The sequence below is a fragment of the Callithrix jacchus genome, chromosome 11 (genome assembly GCF_049354715.1).
Source record: "Callithrix jacchus isolate 240 chromosome 11, calJac240_pri, whole genome shotgun sequence".
NCBI lineage: Eukaryota > Metazoa > Chordata > Mammalia > Primates > Cebidae > Callithrix > Callithrix jacchus.
The window spans coordinates 57093011-57111380 of record NC_133512.1 but is presented as its reverse complement, the minus strand read 5'-3'; the positions used below and the strand labels follow the sequence as shown (position 1 = coordinate 57111380).

At 40.1% G+C, this 18370-nt stretch overlaps 1 protein-coding gene across 6 annotated transcripts in view; it reads right to left on the bottom strand.

The window, feature by feature from the left end:
* The window catches only part of PEX1 (peroxisomal biogenesis factor 1), a 46382-nt gene extending 28077 nt beyond the window's left edge, over nucleotides 1-18305 (bottom strand). For 2 of the 6 annotated variants that reach the window (XM_035253868.3, XM_054237772.2), the window contains exons 1-6: nucleotides 17937-18095; nucleotides 10394-10537; nucleotides 6449-6532; nucleotides 5590-5704; nucleotides 4722-5491; nucleotides 1614-1733 (exon numbers count right to left, since the gene is read on the bottom strand). In XM_035253868.3, coding sequence (XP_035109759.1) covers nucleotides 1614-1733; nucleotides 4722-5491; nucleotides 5590-5704; nucleotides 6449-6532; nucleotides 10394-10537; nucleotides 17937-18065 — 1362 coding nt within the window. In that variant the 5' untranslated portion in view covers nucleotides 18066-18095. Of the gene's footprint in view, nucleotides 1-1613; nucleotides 1734-4721; nucleotides 5492-5589; nucleotides 5705-6413; nucleotides 6533-10393; nucleotides 10538-17936; nucleotides 18096-18238 lie in introns of those variants that run through there. The other 4 variants (XM_035253869.3, XM_035253871.3, XM_078342760.1 and 1 more) reach the window with 4 other exon arrangements.
* Between the last annotated feature and the right edge of the window lie 65 nt (nucleotides 18306-18370).

Sequence of the window (18370 nt, the reverse complement as noted above, 5' to 3'; positions counted from 1 at the left end):
GCCTCCTGAGTAGCTAGGACTAAAGGCATGTACCACACCTGTTTTTTGTTTTGTTTTGTTTTTCAGATGGAGTCTTACTCTGTTGCCCAGGTTGGATGGAGTGCACTGGCAAGATCTAGGCTCACTGCAACTTCCACCTTCTGGGTTCAAGTGATTCTCCTGCCTCAGCCTCCCAGTAGTTGAGATTACAGGATTAGCCACCATACCCAGCTAATTTTTGTATTTTTAGTAGAGATGGGGTTTCACCATGTTGGCCAAGCTGGTCTCCAACTTCTAACCTCAAGTGATCTGCCTGCCTCAGCCTCCCATAAGTGATGGGATTACAGGCATGAGTTACCACGCCTGGCTTAACTTTTTTACATTTTTTGTAGAGATGGGGTCTTGCTATGTTGCCCAGGCTGTTCTCGAACTTTCAGCCTCAAGCAATCCTCCCACCTCAGTTTACCAAAGTGCTAGGATTACAGGTGTGAGCCACTGAGCCCCACCTACAAAGATCTTTAAGTTCCATATCTCATTTCCTGACTCTACCAGTTTCCAAAGAATTAACTGAGTAGAAAAGTAAAACAGTATAGCACTCTTCTAGGCTACAATATTAATACTGAAACAACATGGGACAATGGTTTTTAATTACATCCATGTGGTAAAAATATCAATATCTTAAAAGCCAAAAATGTCCATATTTGCACTGGCAAATATATATATTTGTGTTATTGTTTATTAGTTTTCTCAGGTTCTCAAAAAGTTAAACATAATTCCTCAGTATATCCCAAAAGAGCTGAAAAGAAGAACTCAAACAGATACTTGTACACCAATGTTCACTGTAGCATTATTCACAGTAGCCAAAAATATGGAAATAACCCAAGTGTCCATCAACAGATGAATGGATAAACAAATGTGGTAAACACCCACAATGCAATAGTATTCAGCCATGAAAAGGAATGATGTTCTGATACATGTGACAACACAGATGAGCTCTGAAAACATTACGTTAAATGAAGTCAGATACATAAGACAAACGTATACTTCCACTTATATAGGAAGTATCTAGAATAAGTAAATTCACAGACACACAATATACATTAGTGATTACCAGAGACTGGGGAGAGGTGGGAAAAGGGAGTTATTGTTTAATGGGTACCAAGTTTCTGTTTGGGGTGATGGAAAAGTTCTGGAAGTAGATAGAGGTGATGGTTGTACAACGTTATGAATGTAATTAATGCCTCTGAATTATATACTTAAAAATGACTGGCCGGGTGCAGTGGCTCATGCCTATAATCCCAACACTTTGGGAGGCCGAGGCAGGTGGATCATGAGGTCAAGAGATCGAGACCATCCTGGTCAATATGGTAAAACCCCATCTCAACTAAAAATACAAAAATTAGCTGGGCATGGTGGTACGTGCCTGTAGTCCCAGCTACTCAGGAGGCTGAGGCAGGAGAATTGCTTGAACCCAGAAGGCGGAGGTTGTGGTGAGCCGAGATCGTGCCATTGTACTCCAGTCTGGGTAACAAAAGCGAAACTCCGTCTCAAAAAAAATGACTAACATGGCATATATATTTTTTAACACAATAAAAAACATGTAAAAGAATTTTGATATTTATATTTGAACTCACTAAATTCTCTCGAGGTTGTAACTTTAGAGATCTTGGAATTTTAGGGGTAATTTCCACCGGAGTTATCCTGACTACAGCATGCATTTCTATGTTTAGTCTCTTCCTCAGGTCATCTGGAATCTGAAATTTAAAAATAACCAAAAATATAAATATGTTCAAAGCTTGGTTAAGAAATATTTCACAGCATAAATACTGATATATTACATTCTAAAAATTTAGGTGAAATAATAGAAGCTATCATAATAACTGAGTCCATGCAGGCTGCTATATCAAAATATCCTAAACCGGGTGGCTTATAAATGACAGAAACTTATTTTTCACAGTTCTCATTTATAAGAGCACTAATCCCATTCATGAGGGCTTTACCCTCATGAACTAATCACTTCCCAAAGACCACACCTCCTAATACCATCACCTTGGGAGTTAGGATTTCAACACAGGAATTTGAGAGGACACAAACATTCAAATAGCAACAGTGTAACCAGATGGATGTTCAGATATTGTTATACCAGGAACATTTCAATATTCTCCCTACATTTCTTTCCTTTTCTTTACATAATCTTCAGAATTAGAGCTTTAGATGAATATATTTGACTGTACCCACCAAACCCATCTTTTAAACTATGGTATATTTACATCCTGATTAAATGCTATTTCTAATCTTTGAGAAGCCTTTTATTTTCAAAAGTTGAGAACAAATGAAGAAACAGGAATGGCCAAAACTAATCATAGACAGTCTGCTAACTGTCTGATTAAATGATTAAATACGGAGAGAAACTTAGAGCTAAGAGTAAAATTTCTCCCACCCGCTAACGAATATGTTCTAAACTTAGATTGGGGTGATGGTTGTACAACTATTATATATATACTAAAAAGGACTGAATTATACACTTTTTTATCTCAATAATGATGTTAAAAATTTTTTTCAACTTCTCAAATATAAGAAAGCACTGTGGCCGGGCGTGGTGGCTCACACCTGTAATCCAGGCACTTTGGAGGCCAAGGCGGGCGGATCACCTGAGGTCGGGAGTTCAAGACCAGCCTGACCAACATGGTGAAACCCCGTCTTTAAAAAAAAATAAAAATAATAAAAAAAAAGAAACACTGAAAGACATAAAGACGACTACTCTCTATTAACTTCTAAAGAGCAGGTGCAGACATATTAATGGTAGACAAAAGCATACAAACTCAAAGGTACATATTCTGACTTAAAGAGAATTTAACAATCAAGTTGCCTGTTTTTTTTTTTTTAATCACCATACTTCACAGGGTAATAACGTCTCAAGTAAACATGAATTTGTTAGTTTTATCACCAAGTGATCAGTTTTGATCTCTCAAGCCAAGTCCATTTGAGTACTTGGTTTCAACTACTATGACTTCTCACTGTCCATGGGTCTCCAACCTTCAGTGGAGTAGGAAGGGTAGAGTCCTTACTGCTATCTTAATATGGTTCACAGGACTTTACCATCAACACTTCTTCCTGTTCTCACCATACAATTTCAACGAAATAAAAGGATATTCCTGTCTAATGACAGAACCAGCTAAATCATAAACTCAGGGTTAAACATCTGGAATTTGAGGATGCAGTGGGATCTCCTAAACGAACAGTTTAAAGCAGAAAGTAATGATCTGAGGCCAGGCACAATGGCTCATGCCTGTAATCCCAGCACTTTGGGAGGTGGAGGTGGATGGATCACTTGAGACCAGCAGTTTGAGACCAGCCTGGCCAACATGGTGAAACCTCGTTCCTACTAAAAATACAAAAATTAACCAGGCGTGGTGGCGCATACCTGTAGTTAAAGGAGAATTGCTTGAACCCAGGAGGAGGAGGTTGCAGTGAACGGAGATTGCGCCACTGCCTTTCAGCCTGGGGAACAAAGCAAGACTCTGACTCAAAAAAAAAAAAAAAAAGATAAAAATAAAATAATGGTCTGGAGCTTTAGAAAATGATGCAGGCCAGCTGGGCTCAGTGGCTCATGCCTGTAAGCCCAGCACTTGGGGAGGCCAAGGCAGTGGATCACCTCAGGTCAGGAGTTCGAGACTATCCTGGCTAATGTGGTGAAACTCCATTTCTACTAAAAATACAAAAAATTAGCCAGGCATGGTGGTGCATGCCTGTAGTCCCAGCTACTTGGGAGGCTGGGGCAGGAGAACTGATTGAACCCCAGAGGCAGAGGTTGCAGTGAGCCGAGATTGTGCCATTGCACTACAGCTTGGGCAACAAGAGCGAAACTCTGTCTCAGAAAGACAAAAAAAAAGAGAAAGAAAGAAAGAAAATGATGTAGGCCAAAGAGATTAAAGCTTTGTAAGTTATTTGGATAAAGGTCATAGGTAAAACTACAGGAGAAAAAAAAAATCTACAAAGGAGCCAAACCTCCTTTTCTTTATTCCCTTTCCTAACAGGTTCCTCTCTTTATAACTATGAAGTCTTACTTTACAATGGTTCAAATTTAGGTTCAAATAAAGGGACTAGTGACTTATGTCATATAAAGGTACCATTAATATTTGTGGCCAAGATGAGGAGCTGGAACATTAGTTGCCCCGTCTACTTCCTCTCTGTTATACAAATTAAAGAGCAGACACACCAGGGTAATCAGCTTCTGGGTACATTCCAATCCAGGTGCCACTACACAAAGCAAAAAGATTACCTCATGCCATGGATCGATCTCTCCCTACACTGGGCCTTTTCCCTAATACTAACAAGTCCTTCCTTTGCTTTCAGTAACTGGGGAACAAATCTGCAAGCATTAAAGATGTAAGGCTTTGTAGGGCACTCCATGCTGATGAACACTCAAGTCAATCTGCCTGAGTTTGAATCCTAGTTGTAACACTTACTAGCTATACAATCTCAGGCAAGTAATTTTGACCTCTCTGGGTCTGAACCTATCTAAGCTTGTACCTATTCAAGCTTACTTGGCCAGAAAATATACAATCTTTATCCAAACAAGGACTTTACTGCACAAACATAAATGTGTCCCCCAATGCCTTTAGGCACTGTGTTTCTTTTTAATTGATTTTCAATATATATATAAAATGCTCTTCTAATTCATAATTGGGGGATGTTTAAGCCACATACAATTACTCCCAAATTATAAAACTTATACTAACCCACACTTTCCCAAGATGGAGAACTTCTACATTTTTGGTGTACTTTATGGCATTCTTCAATTCTTCAAGTCCATTCCAGACTACTTGTAGCACACAGGTCTTCTCATCTTCTTCACTATGATCTGACCTAACTTTTTTTTGATCTAGTGGCTCTGACATCTGCTTCTCTTTTTCAGGTGATAAGACATTCTGTTTTGTTTTACTTTGCTGTTGCTTCGGAGAAAGTAGCTTAACTAGCTTTCCGTAGGTCACAGTAAAGCTAGACTCCACATCAAAATATTCCTGATCCCATGGAAATACATGAATGGCACAGTGTTTATGAAAAACAGAGGTTACCGATGCATTATATATACTAGGAGGTTGAGATTTGCATACTCTGAAAATATTGTCTACAGGAACAACCTTTGACTGCGTATTTTTGAATGCATGGATTTCAGTTAAACCCCAGGATGTCTCTTGTTTCTTCTCAGATCGAAAAGAAAAAATGCTTCCTATCATAGTCCATAAATTTGCTACTGATGATGAGTCAACTGGAAACTCTGACTTGTTTTCATTAGACTCCATGATTCCCACAGTATTTAACTGAAGTTGCTTGGTTTGAAGTTCTTTCATCACTCCTTTTTGGTCTCTTCCATAACTATGAAGTTTTTTACAGTCAGCATCTGTTTTTGAAAATGCAGATTTCTCTTTGGCTTGGCGTGTCTTTGGCTGAATAAGGAGTTTGGTGTCAATTTCCAGCCTTCCATAAGTGGCAGTTGGTATTAGTGCAACTGCATATATAATAAACCTCATTAGTGCACATTCATTTCTACTCTGGACTCAATGCTACAGTGTAGAATATGATAGCAAATAGTACAATAGCACCTACCAATCTGAATAAATATGTAAGTTTGTTGATCAACCCAAACAGGAAAAATGGCTTTTGGAAAAACGATTCGAATTTGATCTAGAAGATGCTGTTCAAGGGAAACAGCATGAAGCTCCTATAACCAACAGACAAAAAGATCAATTCACTTTACATTTTGTCCACTCCATGTCTAGTAGGAAAAATCTCAATTCATTCTTTTTAAAAAAAAAATTTAATGTGCATATTTACTGTATACAACATGATGTTATGAGCTACATGTAGATAGTAAAATGGTTACTATAGTGAAGTAAATTAACATATATATCATCTTACAGTTACCCACTTTTTTTTGTGGTAAGAATAATTAAAATCTACTCATTTAACATGAATTCCCAAATACAATTATATTACCTATAGTTGGCAGGTTGTACATTAGATTGCTACCAATTCATTCTTTTTTTATGTGAAACAAGGTCTCCCTCTGTTGTCCAGATTGGAGTACAACGGCGTGATCCTGACTCACTGCAGCCTTGACCTTCTGGGCTCAAGCAATCCTCCTGCCTCAGGTTCCCAAGTAGTTGGGACTCTATAGGCATGCACTATCATGCCCAGCTAATTTTTGTATTTTTAGTAGAGGTGGGGTTTCACCATGTTGCCCAGCCTGGTCTTGAACTCCTGGACTCAAGAAATCCACCTGCCTTGGCCTCTCAAAGTGCTGGGATTATAGGCATGAGCTATTGTGCCCAGCCCCAATTCATTCTTATAATTCAAAACCAACTCGGAATATGTAATAAAGTTTAGAGAAGAGAAATCTAAAGACAACTGATATTGTGAAGTAATTTAACCTTAAATGAGATAGTTCTTATTTGGTTTTCTTTACCAGTATCTCCCAATCATCTGCTGAGAGGGGTTCCACCTCAACTTGTTGACAAGATACCACATGGCAACATGGCTTGAGAAATACCTAGAAAAAAATAAAAATTTAAAACTACTTTAAAAAATTTTTCTGTGTTATACAGAAAATAAGAAGCTATCTTATCATTTTAGGTAAGCAGATGTGTGTGTTTAGAGGGGGTTGTATATGCAGTTTACGTATTTTTTTTTTTTTTTGAGACAGAGTTTCGTTCCATCGCCAGGCACCAGGCTGGAGTGTAATGGCACAATCTTGGCTTACTGCAACCTCCACCTCCCTGGTTCTAGCAATTCTCCTGCCTCAGCCTCCTGAGTAGCTGGGATTACAGGCACATGCCACCTCATCCAGCTAATTTTTGTACTTTTAGTAGAGATAGGGTTTCACCATGTTGGCCAGGATGGTCTTGATTTCTTGACCTCATGATCAGCCCACCTTGGCCTCCCAAAGTGCTGGGATTACAGGCCTGAGCCACCTTACCCGGCCTCTTTCTTTTTTTTTTTTTTTTTTTTAAGAGATGGGGCCTGGCTCTGTTACCCACATTGGAGTGCAGTGGTGCAATCATAGCTCACTGCAGCCTGGAAACCCTGGGCTCAAGCAGTCCTCCTGCCTTAGCCTCCTGGGTAGCTGGGAAAATAGGTGCAAGCCACTGTGCCTGGCTATATGTGTAGTCTTTCATGTGACAGATATTTATTAAGTATTTATTCTTAGCCAGGCCTTGCTATACTGAGCATTTTAGGAAAAACTGCTTGATAACTAATTAGAGATTGAAGAAAAATATATCTCAGCACATTTCATAAATAAACATGCTTAGACCGGATGCGGTGGCTCAAGCCTGTAATCCCAGCACTTTGGGAGGCCGAGGCGGGTGGATCATGAGGTCAAGAGATCGAGACCATCCTGGTCAACATGGTGAAACCCCGTCTCTACTAAAAATACAAAAAATTAGCTGGGCATGGCGGCACGTGCCTGTAATCCCAGCTACTCAGGAGGCTGAGGCAGAAGAATTGCCTGAAACCAGGAGGTGGAGGTTGCGGTGAGCCGAGATCGCGCCATTGCACTCCAGCCTGGGTAACAAGAGCAAAACTCCGTCTTAAAAATAAATAAATAAAAATAAACATGGTAATAAAGGTAATCATTAAAAAATGTTAAGTAAAAAATTGAAGAAGAAATGACTATCATCAAGTTATGGCTCGATCTAATACATATTATTTCTAGAAGTTTTGCAACAGCCATGCTGCTTCGAGAAAAGTGAAAAATACACTGAAATAGAGACAAATATTTAGAAGTATAATCCCTCACAGCTAAAAGTTAAGTAAAACAAATAATATCCTCTAATTGTAGTTTAAATATATGAAACACTAGTATGTCTCAATAAGCTGGAGTCACCATCTTACTTCCTTTCCCCTTCTATAGGCATTTCCAAGGATTAAAGAAATAAAATCCAAAGCCTCTGCATATTAAATATTCTAGGTAACTGACCCAACCTCTCTGTTTTTGTGGACTGGAGCAGAATTTCCCGGAGTCCCTCACCCCCCGACTCCTCAGTGAATTTCTCTTCAATATCTCCCTTACTGAAAAAGATGATTCTGAGCAAGCACAAAGCAGCTCCTGCCTACCAAGAAGCTAGAGACTCCACAGTTGCTTAGCAGGATTGCTGCAATAAATGATCTAAAAAAAGCAGGTAAAGTCACTTCAAAGCAAATGGGAATTAAAAACAAGTAGGATTCTTCAAAGTACTAATTAAGACATGAAAATCAGGAAGTTGATGTTGCCCACAGGGCAGTGCTGGGTACTCAGAGAGCAGAACTGTAACTTGCTAAGCAATCCTGGGTAAAATACTCCATCTCCTTGTGTTGTAGAACAAAGCACCAAAGTTGATGATTTCTAAGGTCCCTTTGGTGCTAAAATTTTAAGATTCTAGCAACAATTGAGAGTATGCAAGGGCCTAGTGCTAGGTTTGTAGATTTTTCATGAGTAGCCTATTCTCATCAAAAACATGCATAAACAAAATTAGTCTGTGCTCAAAACAAGTAAAAAGACATGGCACTCTTGTGTATTGTCATGGGAAATTGGTAATAGAGAGCAATGTAGCCCCATCTATAGAAGTTTTAAATGTAGAGCATCTTTGGCTACTCTGTTTTTAAATGTTTCACTCTACATATATATCTGATTCTGAGAAAGGACAAAGCATCTCCTGCCCACTAAGAAGCTAAGGACACCTGGGCTAGCCAGTCCACTTTCTGTTTCTATCAGTGATTCTTTAGGAGACACTGTCTTTGTGGCAGTGCTGCAACACAGAAGCATAAAGATACAGACAGAGAGAGGGAAAGAAAGAGACATGTTCAATGCACATTGTAATACATGGAAAGGTATCTGTTATATTTTGTGGGATAATAATTGCAGAAAATATGTATGATCTCATTTTTCAAATCCTATAGGTCTAGTGAGGTCCCCCAAAACAGTAGACATTAATTCTGAGATGGGATTGGTAAAATCCCATCTGAGGATGGGAAAGGTAAAAACTAATTTTTTACTTTCAATGGTAAAGAAGGTATAATGAACATGTATTATTACTATTTCTTCTTCTTAAGAGACAGGGTCTTGCTGTTGCCCAGGCTGGAGAGCAGAACCATAGGCCACGTAATTCCTGGGCCCAAGCACTCCTCCTACCTCAGTCTCCTGAGTAGCTAGGACTATAAGCATGTGCCATCATGCCCAGCTAATTTTTTTCATTTTTTTGTAGACAGGGTCTTGCTATGCTGCCTAGCCAGGCTAATCTTGTGAACTCGTGACCTCAAGTGGTCCTCCCACCTTGGCCTCCCAAAACACTGGGATTACAGGCATAAGCCACTGAGCCTAGCCTTATATTACTTCTACAGTTATTTTTAAAAGAATAACTTGATAAACATAAAACAAAAAATAGACATGGGTATTCAAGCCTTCAGATTTATAATCTAAGCATATTAAAATCATAAGGGAAGACAAAAATGAAAAAATAATCCTGTGTTGTAGGATTATTTATTTGAGACTTTGTTTCCCTTTTGTCACCCAGCTGTCCCAGGTTCAACCAATTCTTCTGCCTTAGCCTCCCGAGTAGCTGGGATTATAGGTGCCTACCACCATGCCCACCTAATTTTTGTATTTTTAGTAGAGACAGGGTTTCACCATGTTAGCCAGGCTGAGTCTTGAACTCCTGACCTCAAATGATCCGTCCACCTTGGCCTCCCAAAGTGCCAGGATTACAAGTGTGAGCCACTGCACCTGGCTAAATATTTATTTATTTTTTAATCAAGTGAGACCATGGAAGGGTATAAAATATGTCTGAAACAAAGTTCAATAATAGTAAGTAAAACCTGGTAATTCAAAAGGAAAAATAATTTCATGAAACCAAAATTAGGGAATGTGGAAAATGAGTTAAATAGTAGAATAAGAAACAAGTAGGCTGGGCGTGGTGGCTCATGTCTGTAATCCCAGCACTTTGGGAGGCCGAGGAGAGAGGATTACAAGGTCAGGAGTTTGAGACCAGCCTGGCCAACATGGCAAAACCCTGTCTCCAATAAAAATACAAAAAAATTAGCCAGATGTGGTGGCATGGTTCCTGTAATCCGAGCTACTGTGGAGGCTGAGGCAGGAGAATCGCTTAAACACAGGAGGCAGAGTTGCAGTGAGCCGAGATGATGCCACTGCACTCCAGTCTGGGCGACAGAGTGAGACTCTGTCTCAAAAAAAAGGAAGTGTTACAAGATAATGACCTAAAAACAGAGAATAGTCAGCTTCAATATCTTACACTAGTTATATAATAGCATACAAGTTAGGTGTCATCTCATCTTAAAAAAAAAAAATCTAAACTTTTATTTCCATTGCTATATTATGTGACATTAGAAAAAAGTTATGACCATCATATGTGCTTACCTGTCCCCCATTTGAGAGTCCAAGTTTTTGACCAACTTGTCTGTTAATTTCAGCCACATTTTCACCATGATCACTAAAATGCCTGCCTTCTACCCAGCTCAAGAATGCAGGCTGGTGACTCCAGACCACTTCTATAGCTTGATTCTATTCATATAAGAAATGGGAGGAAAAAATGTTTTTGATGTTTACACATTTTTCTGGGTTCACATGAAAATAAACTATTACTGCAATTCACACATACAAAAAGAGTTCTATAGGTAGTTCTCCGTTAACTACATTTGTTGTAGCATTTAAAAATCTATAATCATTTCCAATACCCAATGCTGGTGAAGGTAATGAATGAAACCTATACCATTATATTCTTATGGCAGCATTATAAATGTAATCAACCCTTTCAGAATTCAAAATGGCAACAGTCAATAAACTTACATGGCAATGGAGCAACATATAACTATTTGAGCATTTATTCCCAATTAATGATTCAAAGGAAAAAGAAACAACAGCAAAAGCTATTTGTGCAGTTATTTTCTACAATAGTGAACACTTGGGACTGTCTTAAAAATCTATCAATAGGGAAAATATTAAATAAGCTATAAATTTACTATTTTAATATATGAGTTAATAAGTAGAAACATATATCATCTTTAAAAATGTAACAATATAGTTTCAGAATTATGAAACACCAACCAGATGGAGTATGCAATCCATATTTATTTACTTATTGGAAGAGTAATACATGCATGTGGCAAAAACACAAAAAGTACAAAAGGGTAAAACGTGAAGCCATGTCCCTGTTCCCAGAGGTAATTACCGCTGTTTCTTCTGTACCCTTCCAGAAATGTTATATTATGCAACTTCTTAATAATTTTAAGGGTTCATATAACTATGAAGTTTAAAAAAAGCAAAATATAATATTTATTCTTATTAAAAGAGCAATTATATAAAACATGTAAGTTTGTGGCCAAGGACCAAACAAGAGTTTTCTACGAATAAACAATTATAAACTCATTATAGGACCCTCGGAAGGAAACAAAGGAATTACCTATATTCTCTCCACAAAAAAGACAACCATGTAAACAATTTGGTCTATTTCTTGCTAATCCTTTTTTTCTATGTGCAAGGTAATTTTTCATATAGTTGTGTATTATAGGCACAACTTAATATCCTTTTCCCCTACTTATATTCATCATAAGCATTTTCAAACCTTTTTTTTTTTTTGAGACAAGATTTTGCTCTGTTGCCCAGGATGGAGTACAGTAGCACAATCACAAGTTACTGTAACTTGAAACTCCTGGGCTCTAGCAACCCTCTCACTTCAGTTTACTGAGTAGCTAAGAATACAGGCACATACCACCACACCTAGCTATTTTTTTTTTTTTCTATAGAGATAGGATCTCACTAGGTTGCTTAGGCTGACCTTAAGCTCCTGGCCTAAAGTGATCCTCCCACCTCAGCCTCCAAACTGTTGGGATTACAGGCATGAGCCACTATGCCCAGCCACATGTATCATTTTTAAAATAAAAAGAATTTGATTAATAGATATCAAGACTAAATTTTAAAAAATCAGCCAGGTGTGGCGGCACACACCTGTGGTCCCTGCTACTTGGGAAACTGAGGTTGAAGGATTGCTTGAGCCAGGGATGTACAGGCTATAGTGAGCCATGATAGTGCTGTTACACTCCAGCCTGGGAAAGTGAGAATCTGTCACATTAAAAAAAAAAAAAAAAAGACTTATTATGTCAGAAACCTTCAGTTTTATTAATTTATTTATATGAAAATAAATTCATTAAGTTTAAAATATTAGGCCAGGCACAGTGGCTCACATGTGTAATCTTTATACTTTGGGAGGTTGAGACAGGGGGATTGTTTGAGCCCAGAAATTCAAGGCCAGCCTGGGCAGCATGGCAAGATCCACATCTCTACAGAACATTTTTCATAATTTAAAATATTAAATATCAAATTCATTCATTTACATGGTTTTTTTTTTTTTTTTTCCTGAGATAGGATCTCACTGTGTTGCCCAGGCTGGAGTGCAGTGTCACACAATCATCGGCTCATTGCAGCCTCAACCACCTGGGCCCAAGTGATCTTCCCACCTCAGTTTCTCAAAGTGCTGGGATTTGGGAGCCAACATGCCCAGCCTTTATGTTTCTTTAAATGGGAAGAATTTCAAACAATGTTGGAGCAACTTCTAAGACAATATAATGTACTGGAAATTAATCATGTTATTATAATTTTAAGCAAGCCACCATCATGTATCACTTAGTTGTATAATTTTTCTCACAATTTTCACAGAACAGTTCAACTGTTCTGGCTGACAAATTCTTTCAATTGAGTGCATTTTGCCTAGATTTGGAGTCAAAAGTCTTAAGTTACTGTATCAGCTGTAACCATGTAAGCTATTTCAAGAATGAAGGTGACCAAGCCCCAGATGCTTTTTGTGGGTTTTCATCAGAGGCAGCAATACATAATTCAGATCAATTCTACTTCATGTGAAGAAACTTAAGAGATGGAAATATGAAAGATGCCCTGAAATATCTAAAAAGGAAACTCTACCAGCTCATTGAAAAACGGAAAAATGAACCTTATTGAGGAGGAGTATTTTTATACTTCTAATTATTTATTTGGTCAAAAAGTAGTAACCAGCTCCATAAAGCCATAATATGTGCCCAGTTAGATTTGGCAAACTTTGCAGACTAATGTTCTAAGTTCCTTTTCATGTCAAAATACTTCACCTGAACCAGAGACCCCTGGCTATTTAGGTAAAGAGTAGAAACAGCTAGAAAAGAACCTCTTTTCCAGGAATCAAGTCAAATCAATCAATCAATTGACCTTCTTTGACCCAAACTGAGGTATCAGTATTACCAGAAAATCTGCAGGTAAAACCATCAGTTGGAATGCCTTAGGAATGTCCAGGTCCAAAGCCTAATACAAGGAAAATAAAAATTGTGTGGCCATATCCGAATGGCGATTTAGGCTCATTTGCATTCACTACGTATATGAATCCTTTCCCTCTGCTGCAATCACATCAAGTCCTGAGTACTTAGGTAACTTAGTTGAAGGTAACTTAGAGAAGGTAACTTGGTTGAAGCAGTGGTTCTCAACCAGAGGTGATTTTATCCTTTAGTAGACATCTGGCATTGTCTGGAGACATTTTTGGTTGTCACAAATAGATGGAGGGAGTACAGGCCATCTACTGGATAGAAGCGAAGGGTGCTGATAAACATCGTAAAATGTACAGGAGAGCCCCCAAAACAAAAAATTATCCAGCTCAAAATGTCAACAGTCAGGCTGGGTGTGGTGGCTCACACATGTAATCCCAGCACCTTGGGAGGCCGAGGCAGGTAGATCACAAGGTCAAGAGATTGAGATCATCCTGGCCAACATGGTGAAACCCTGCCTCTACTAAAAATACAAAAATTAGCTGGGCGTGACGGTGCATGTCTGTAGTCCCAGTTACTTGAGAGGCTGAGGCAGAACTGCTTGAACCTGGGAGGCACCGGTTGCAGTGAGCCAAGACTGTACCACTGCACTCCAGCCTGGCGATAGAGTGAGACTCCATCTCAAAAAAAAAAAAAGAAAAAGAATGTCAACAGTGCCAAGGCTGAGAAATCCTGACTTAAAGTATCTACTTGGTAGTCAGTCCTGAAATAATGACTCGAGGAAACAAGAGAATACACACCAGGCAGGGTGGCTCATGCCTATAATCCCAGCACTTTGGGAGGCCGAGGTGGGTGGATCACGAGGTCAACAGATCGAGACCATCCTGGTCAACATGGTGAAACCCCGTCTCTACTAAAAATACAAAAAATTAGCTGGGCATGGTGGTGCGTGCCTGTAATCCCAGCTACTCAGGAGCCTGAGGCAGGAGAATTGCCTGAACCCAGGAGGTGGAGGTTGCGGTGAGCTGAGATCGCACCATTGCACTCCAGCCTGGGTAACAAGAGCGAAACTCCGCCTCAAAAAAACAAAACAAACAAAACACAAAATACAAAATTAGTCGAGCGTGGTGGTACATGCCTGTAATCCCAGCTACTTGCAAGGCTGAGGCAGGAGAATTGCTTGAACCCAGGAGGTGGAGGTTTCTGTGAGCAGAGATCGCTCCATTACCCTCCAGCTTGGGAAACAAAAGCGAAACTCCATCTCAAAAAAAAAAAGAGAATACAATACTTGAAACACAGAACACAGTATATCAAATGTGATGTGTCACATAACACAATAGTGAAGTTTTGAAAGGGAGATAAATGTGGGCAACAGAGAATTGGAAAGTTATGTGGAGGAGGTAGGATTCTGCTCTTTTTATTTTATTTTATTTTATTTTTTGAGACGGAGTTTCGCTCTTTACCCAGGCTGGAGTGCAATGGCACGATCTCGGCTTACTGCAACCTCCGCCTCCTGGGTTCAGGCAATTCTCCTGCCTCAGCCTCCCGAGTAGCTGGGATTACAGGCATGTGCCACCATGCCCAGCTAATTTTTTTGTATTTTTAGTAGAGATGGGGTTTCACCTTGTTGACCAGGATGGTCTCGATCTCTTGGCCTCGTGATCTACCCGCCTCGGCCTCCCAAAGTGCTGGGATTACAGGCTTGAGCCACTGCGCCCGGCAGATTCTGCTCTTTTTAAAGACATGGAATTTGTATGAAAAGAAGAAAAGTGACTGAGGGAAGAATGGCATGAGTAAGAGAACAGAAATGGGCAAAAGATTGGTTATAGAAGAAACAGTGATTGGGTGATTCAGAGTAAGCTATAGACAAGAAGGCAAATTAGTTCCATGGCAATGGTACTGGCCTAGGAATGCCAGTTTCCTTACGTGTAAAAGTACAGAAATGATCTAGATGCGTAAGGTCCGTATTGTCATTAATGTTCTAGGACTCTAGGATGTCTTTAATATTCTATGATTCTAGGACAGCATGCTCAACTCTTCTGTGCATCCAAGTAGCACGAATAAATTTTTTAAAGTTAGAGATGCCTAAAGCCTATTCCCTAAGATTTTGATTTAACAGGTCTGAAGATTGATCAGAACATCTGTATTCTTAAAAGCTTCAAGGTGAGTCTGACACAGGCCAGAAAACCATTGTTCCGGCACTTTCTCTCATTACTGCATGATCTGTGTTATGTACTCAACGCTTCACCCCAAATAAAGTAATTCGAGTATTAACTCCCAACTTGTGAACCTTTCTGCTCTCATAATTGTATATGGCCTCTAGCCCAGTAATTCTTGGGAATATATCCTAAATGACCAGAAATAAAAATGACGTTTTTTAAACAAAGATGTGTTATTTTCAACATTTCATTAAAATATAGTTTATCACTTTTAATACCTAAGAATTAAGTACAATCTACATTGTCAATCATAGTGAACAATTAAATTATGGCAAATTTGTGCTAGAATGCCAATTAACAAATTAAAATCATGATGACCTTTTAACAAAATAAAACACTCATAATAACATTAAAGAAAAACACCAGAACACAAAACTGTATGTGTGTATATAGGATGTCATTTCTGTTACATTAAGATTAGAAACAAAACTGGAAGATTTGATCCAAAGTGTCAACATTAGTCATCTCTAAATTCTGGAATTATGGGTAACTTATTTTCTTAACAATTTTCCATGCTTTCCAAATTTTCTATAAAACATAAATTCGATTATAAGTTTATATAATTTATCAAATAATAAATATATAGATTTGTAGAAGCTATAAAGTAATAAACTTATTACGTTGATAATTAGAAAGCAAAGTTGCCCTATTCTGCTAATACAGGCTGAATGGAAACAGCAATTTGTTTCAGGGTTAAAGACTTTAACATTTCAAAAAGATAACGCATGAATTCTTAAAAGTACTTCTCGAAGTCTCAAATTTAAAACGAAGATCAAGACCACTAAACTCTTAAACAGTGATGAATGTATTGTAACAACTACATCTTAGGATCAAATTAGAGTTAGTGTAAGAAAGCATTCCTACTATTACTTGCAGATTTGAAAACACATTGAAAATCTCATGAGAGTTAACAGAGCACTGAACAAACTTCTACCTGGAACTTGGTGACAGTGACTGATTTGTCTGTCCCTAGTCATAAAGCCCATCAAGGACCAAAAGATCGTCTACTTAGTGGTAAAAAATAATAAGGACGACGATAGAGGATTCTGCTGAATTCATGTTTTGAAAGACGGACCAAAAAAATCTTCCCCTAGGTATGGGAAAGTAACTCAAGTGGAAAGAAGGGATGCTTGAAATTATTGCAAACTCTTTAACTATTATTGCATAGATTAGCCACTGGTGGGTACCACGCCTCCAGGATTTATGAGTATTAGGGACAAGCTGCCTCAGAAAACCCCTTCGCGCAAGCTGACCTCCCACCCCCACACCCGGCCCCCACAGCCTGATTGCTCTGCAGCTGCTTTCCATTCCTGAACGCCTACCTAGGTGCTACAATTAAGCAAAGCCTGATTACAGCCATCTGGGCAGGTCGGGGGAGGACAGGGAAAACAAATGTTTGTTAGCCATACGTGTATTCCTGTTTTCCACATACCTGTAAAATCCTGTTTTTTAAAAAACTGCCGCCACAAGTCACAGGATTCGCAGGATGATGTATATTGTAAGCCAGTCACAAGTTAACAAACTATCTCTGTGCCTGTGACAAGCTGATAAATTATCTCAGTCCTGAAACTCTCTTAAGCTCCTCTCACCCCATAAAAGCCCCTCATTTTGTGAGCTCGGGGCTGCCTCCTCTGAGTGTTACCAACAGCCTGGCAAGTTAATAAGACTTGCTTGCCTGACTTTGGGTCTACTCTCCTTTCCTCTTGGCTAACCTTACAATGAGAACTTCAAATACGCTATCCTTTTGCCCCCATAAGCACACTCAAATTCTTGAGACCATGTGCCTCTATTTTTAATTATGAAAGTAGGGACGCTGTATCTCCACCAGTGGTTACAACTGTGAAACTTCCCTACCACAACGTCCAGAAAGGCGACTGATCTCAGAGCTTCAAGTGATCCTAACTACGTTACGTGTTCCTAACACACCACAGCTGTGTTCCGAGGGTCAGCGACGCCGCGCAAAACCATCATTGTATTAATCTTTCCCGCTTATGGGACGCGGTGGTCAGTCCCCGGGAATCTACCCGGGCTCAGCCAACAATTCTCCGCCTCCCTCTCGCGGCCGGGACGGCAGCAGCGCAGGTAACTGGAAATGACTGGCAAGAAAAACACCTTTTAAAATAACAAAAACAAACGACTTCTCAGGAGATATTCCAACCTGGAATAAGGAATATTTCTAAAAACAATGGTAGAATGTTAGAATGTTTCTAGGCTCAGTTTCACCAAGTGAAAAGACCTGGGATAAGACAAGCCCAGGGCTGCCCAGGACTTGTGGGACGCAAAGACTACTCAGAGGGGCCCTGTCCTCGAGGGACCCTTCGTCTGACCTCTGCGCGCTTCGGCGGCGCCCGAAAGGCAGCAGGCATCCCGCCGCCTCCCAGAGAGGTTTCGGCCTAGTCCGACCCCAGGCTGAACAGCAGGTGGCCGGAGCCGGCACGTTACCTGCAGCAGGTGCAGCTGGGCCACGAGACGCCGCGGCAGGTGGAGGAAGCAGTCGCGAGCGTTGGTGAAGACCACAGTCACTGCCGTCCCGCCTCGCCCAGCATCCGCCAGGAGATCGCTGCCCCACATCGTCCTTACGCGTCGCTCCGGGTTCGCCCCACCCCAGCGCCGCAGCGGACCCGGGACCTGGCAGGCCAAGGGCGTCGGAGCCGGAGGAGATAGATCGGCCCCGCCCCCTCTGACCGCTGCGCCTCTCGTCGCAAGCCTGTATTAGGTGGAACAAGCGAGCTTCTGCCACTCACCGCGCCTCTCCGCGGTGCCGCTCGCGGGGGCGGCAACTCGTTCATCAAATCCTCTCACGCAGGAAACGATGGCCGACGCTGTCGATTCTCCAGCCAATCGTGGGACTCCTTGACTCATCTCGCTCTCTTATT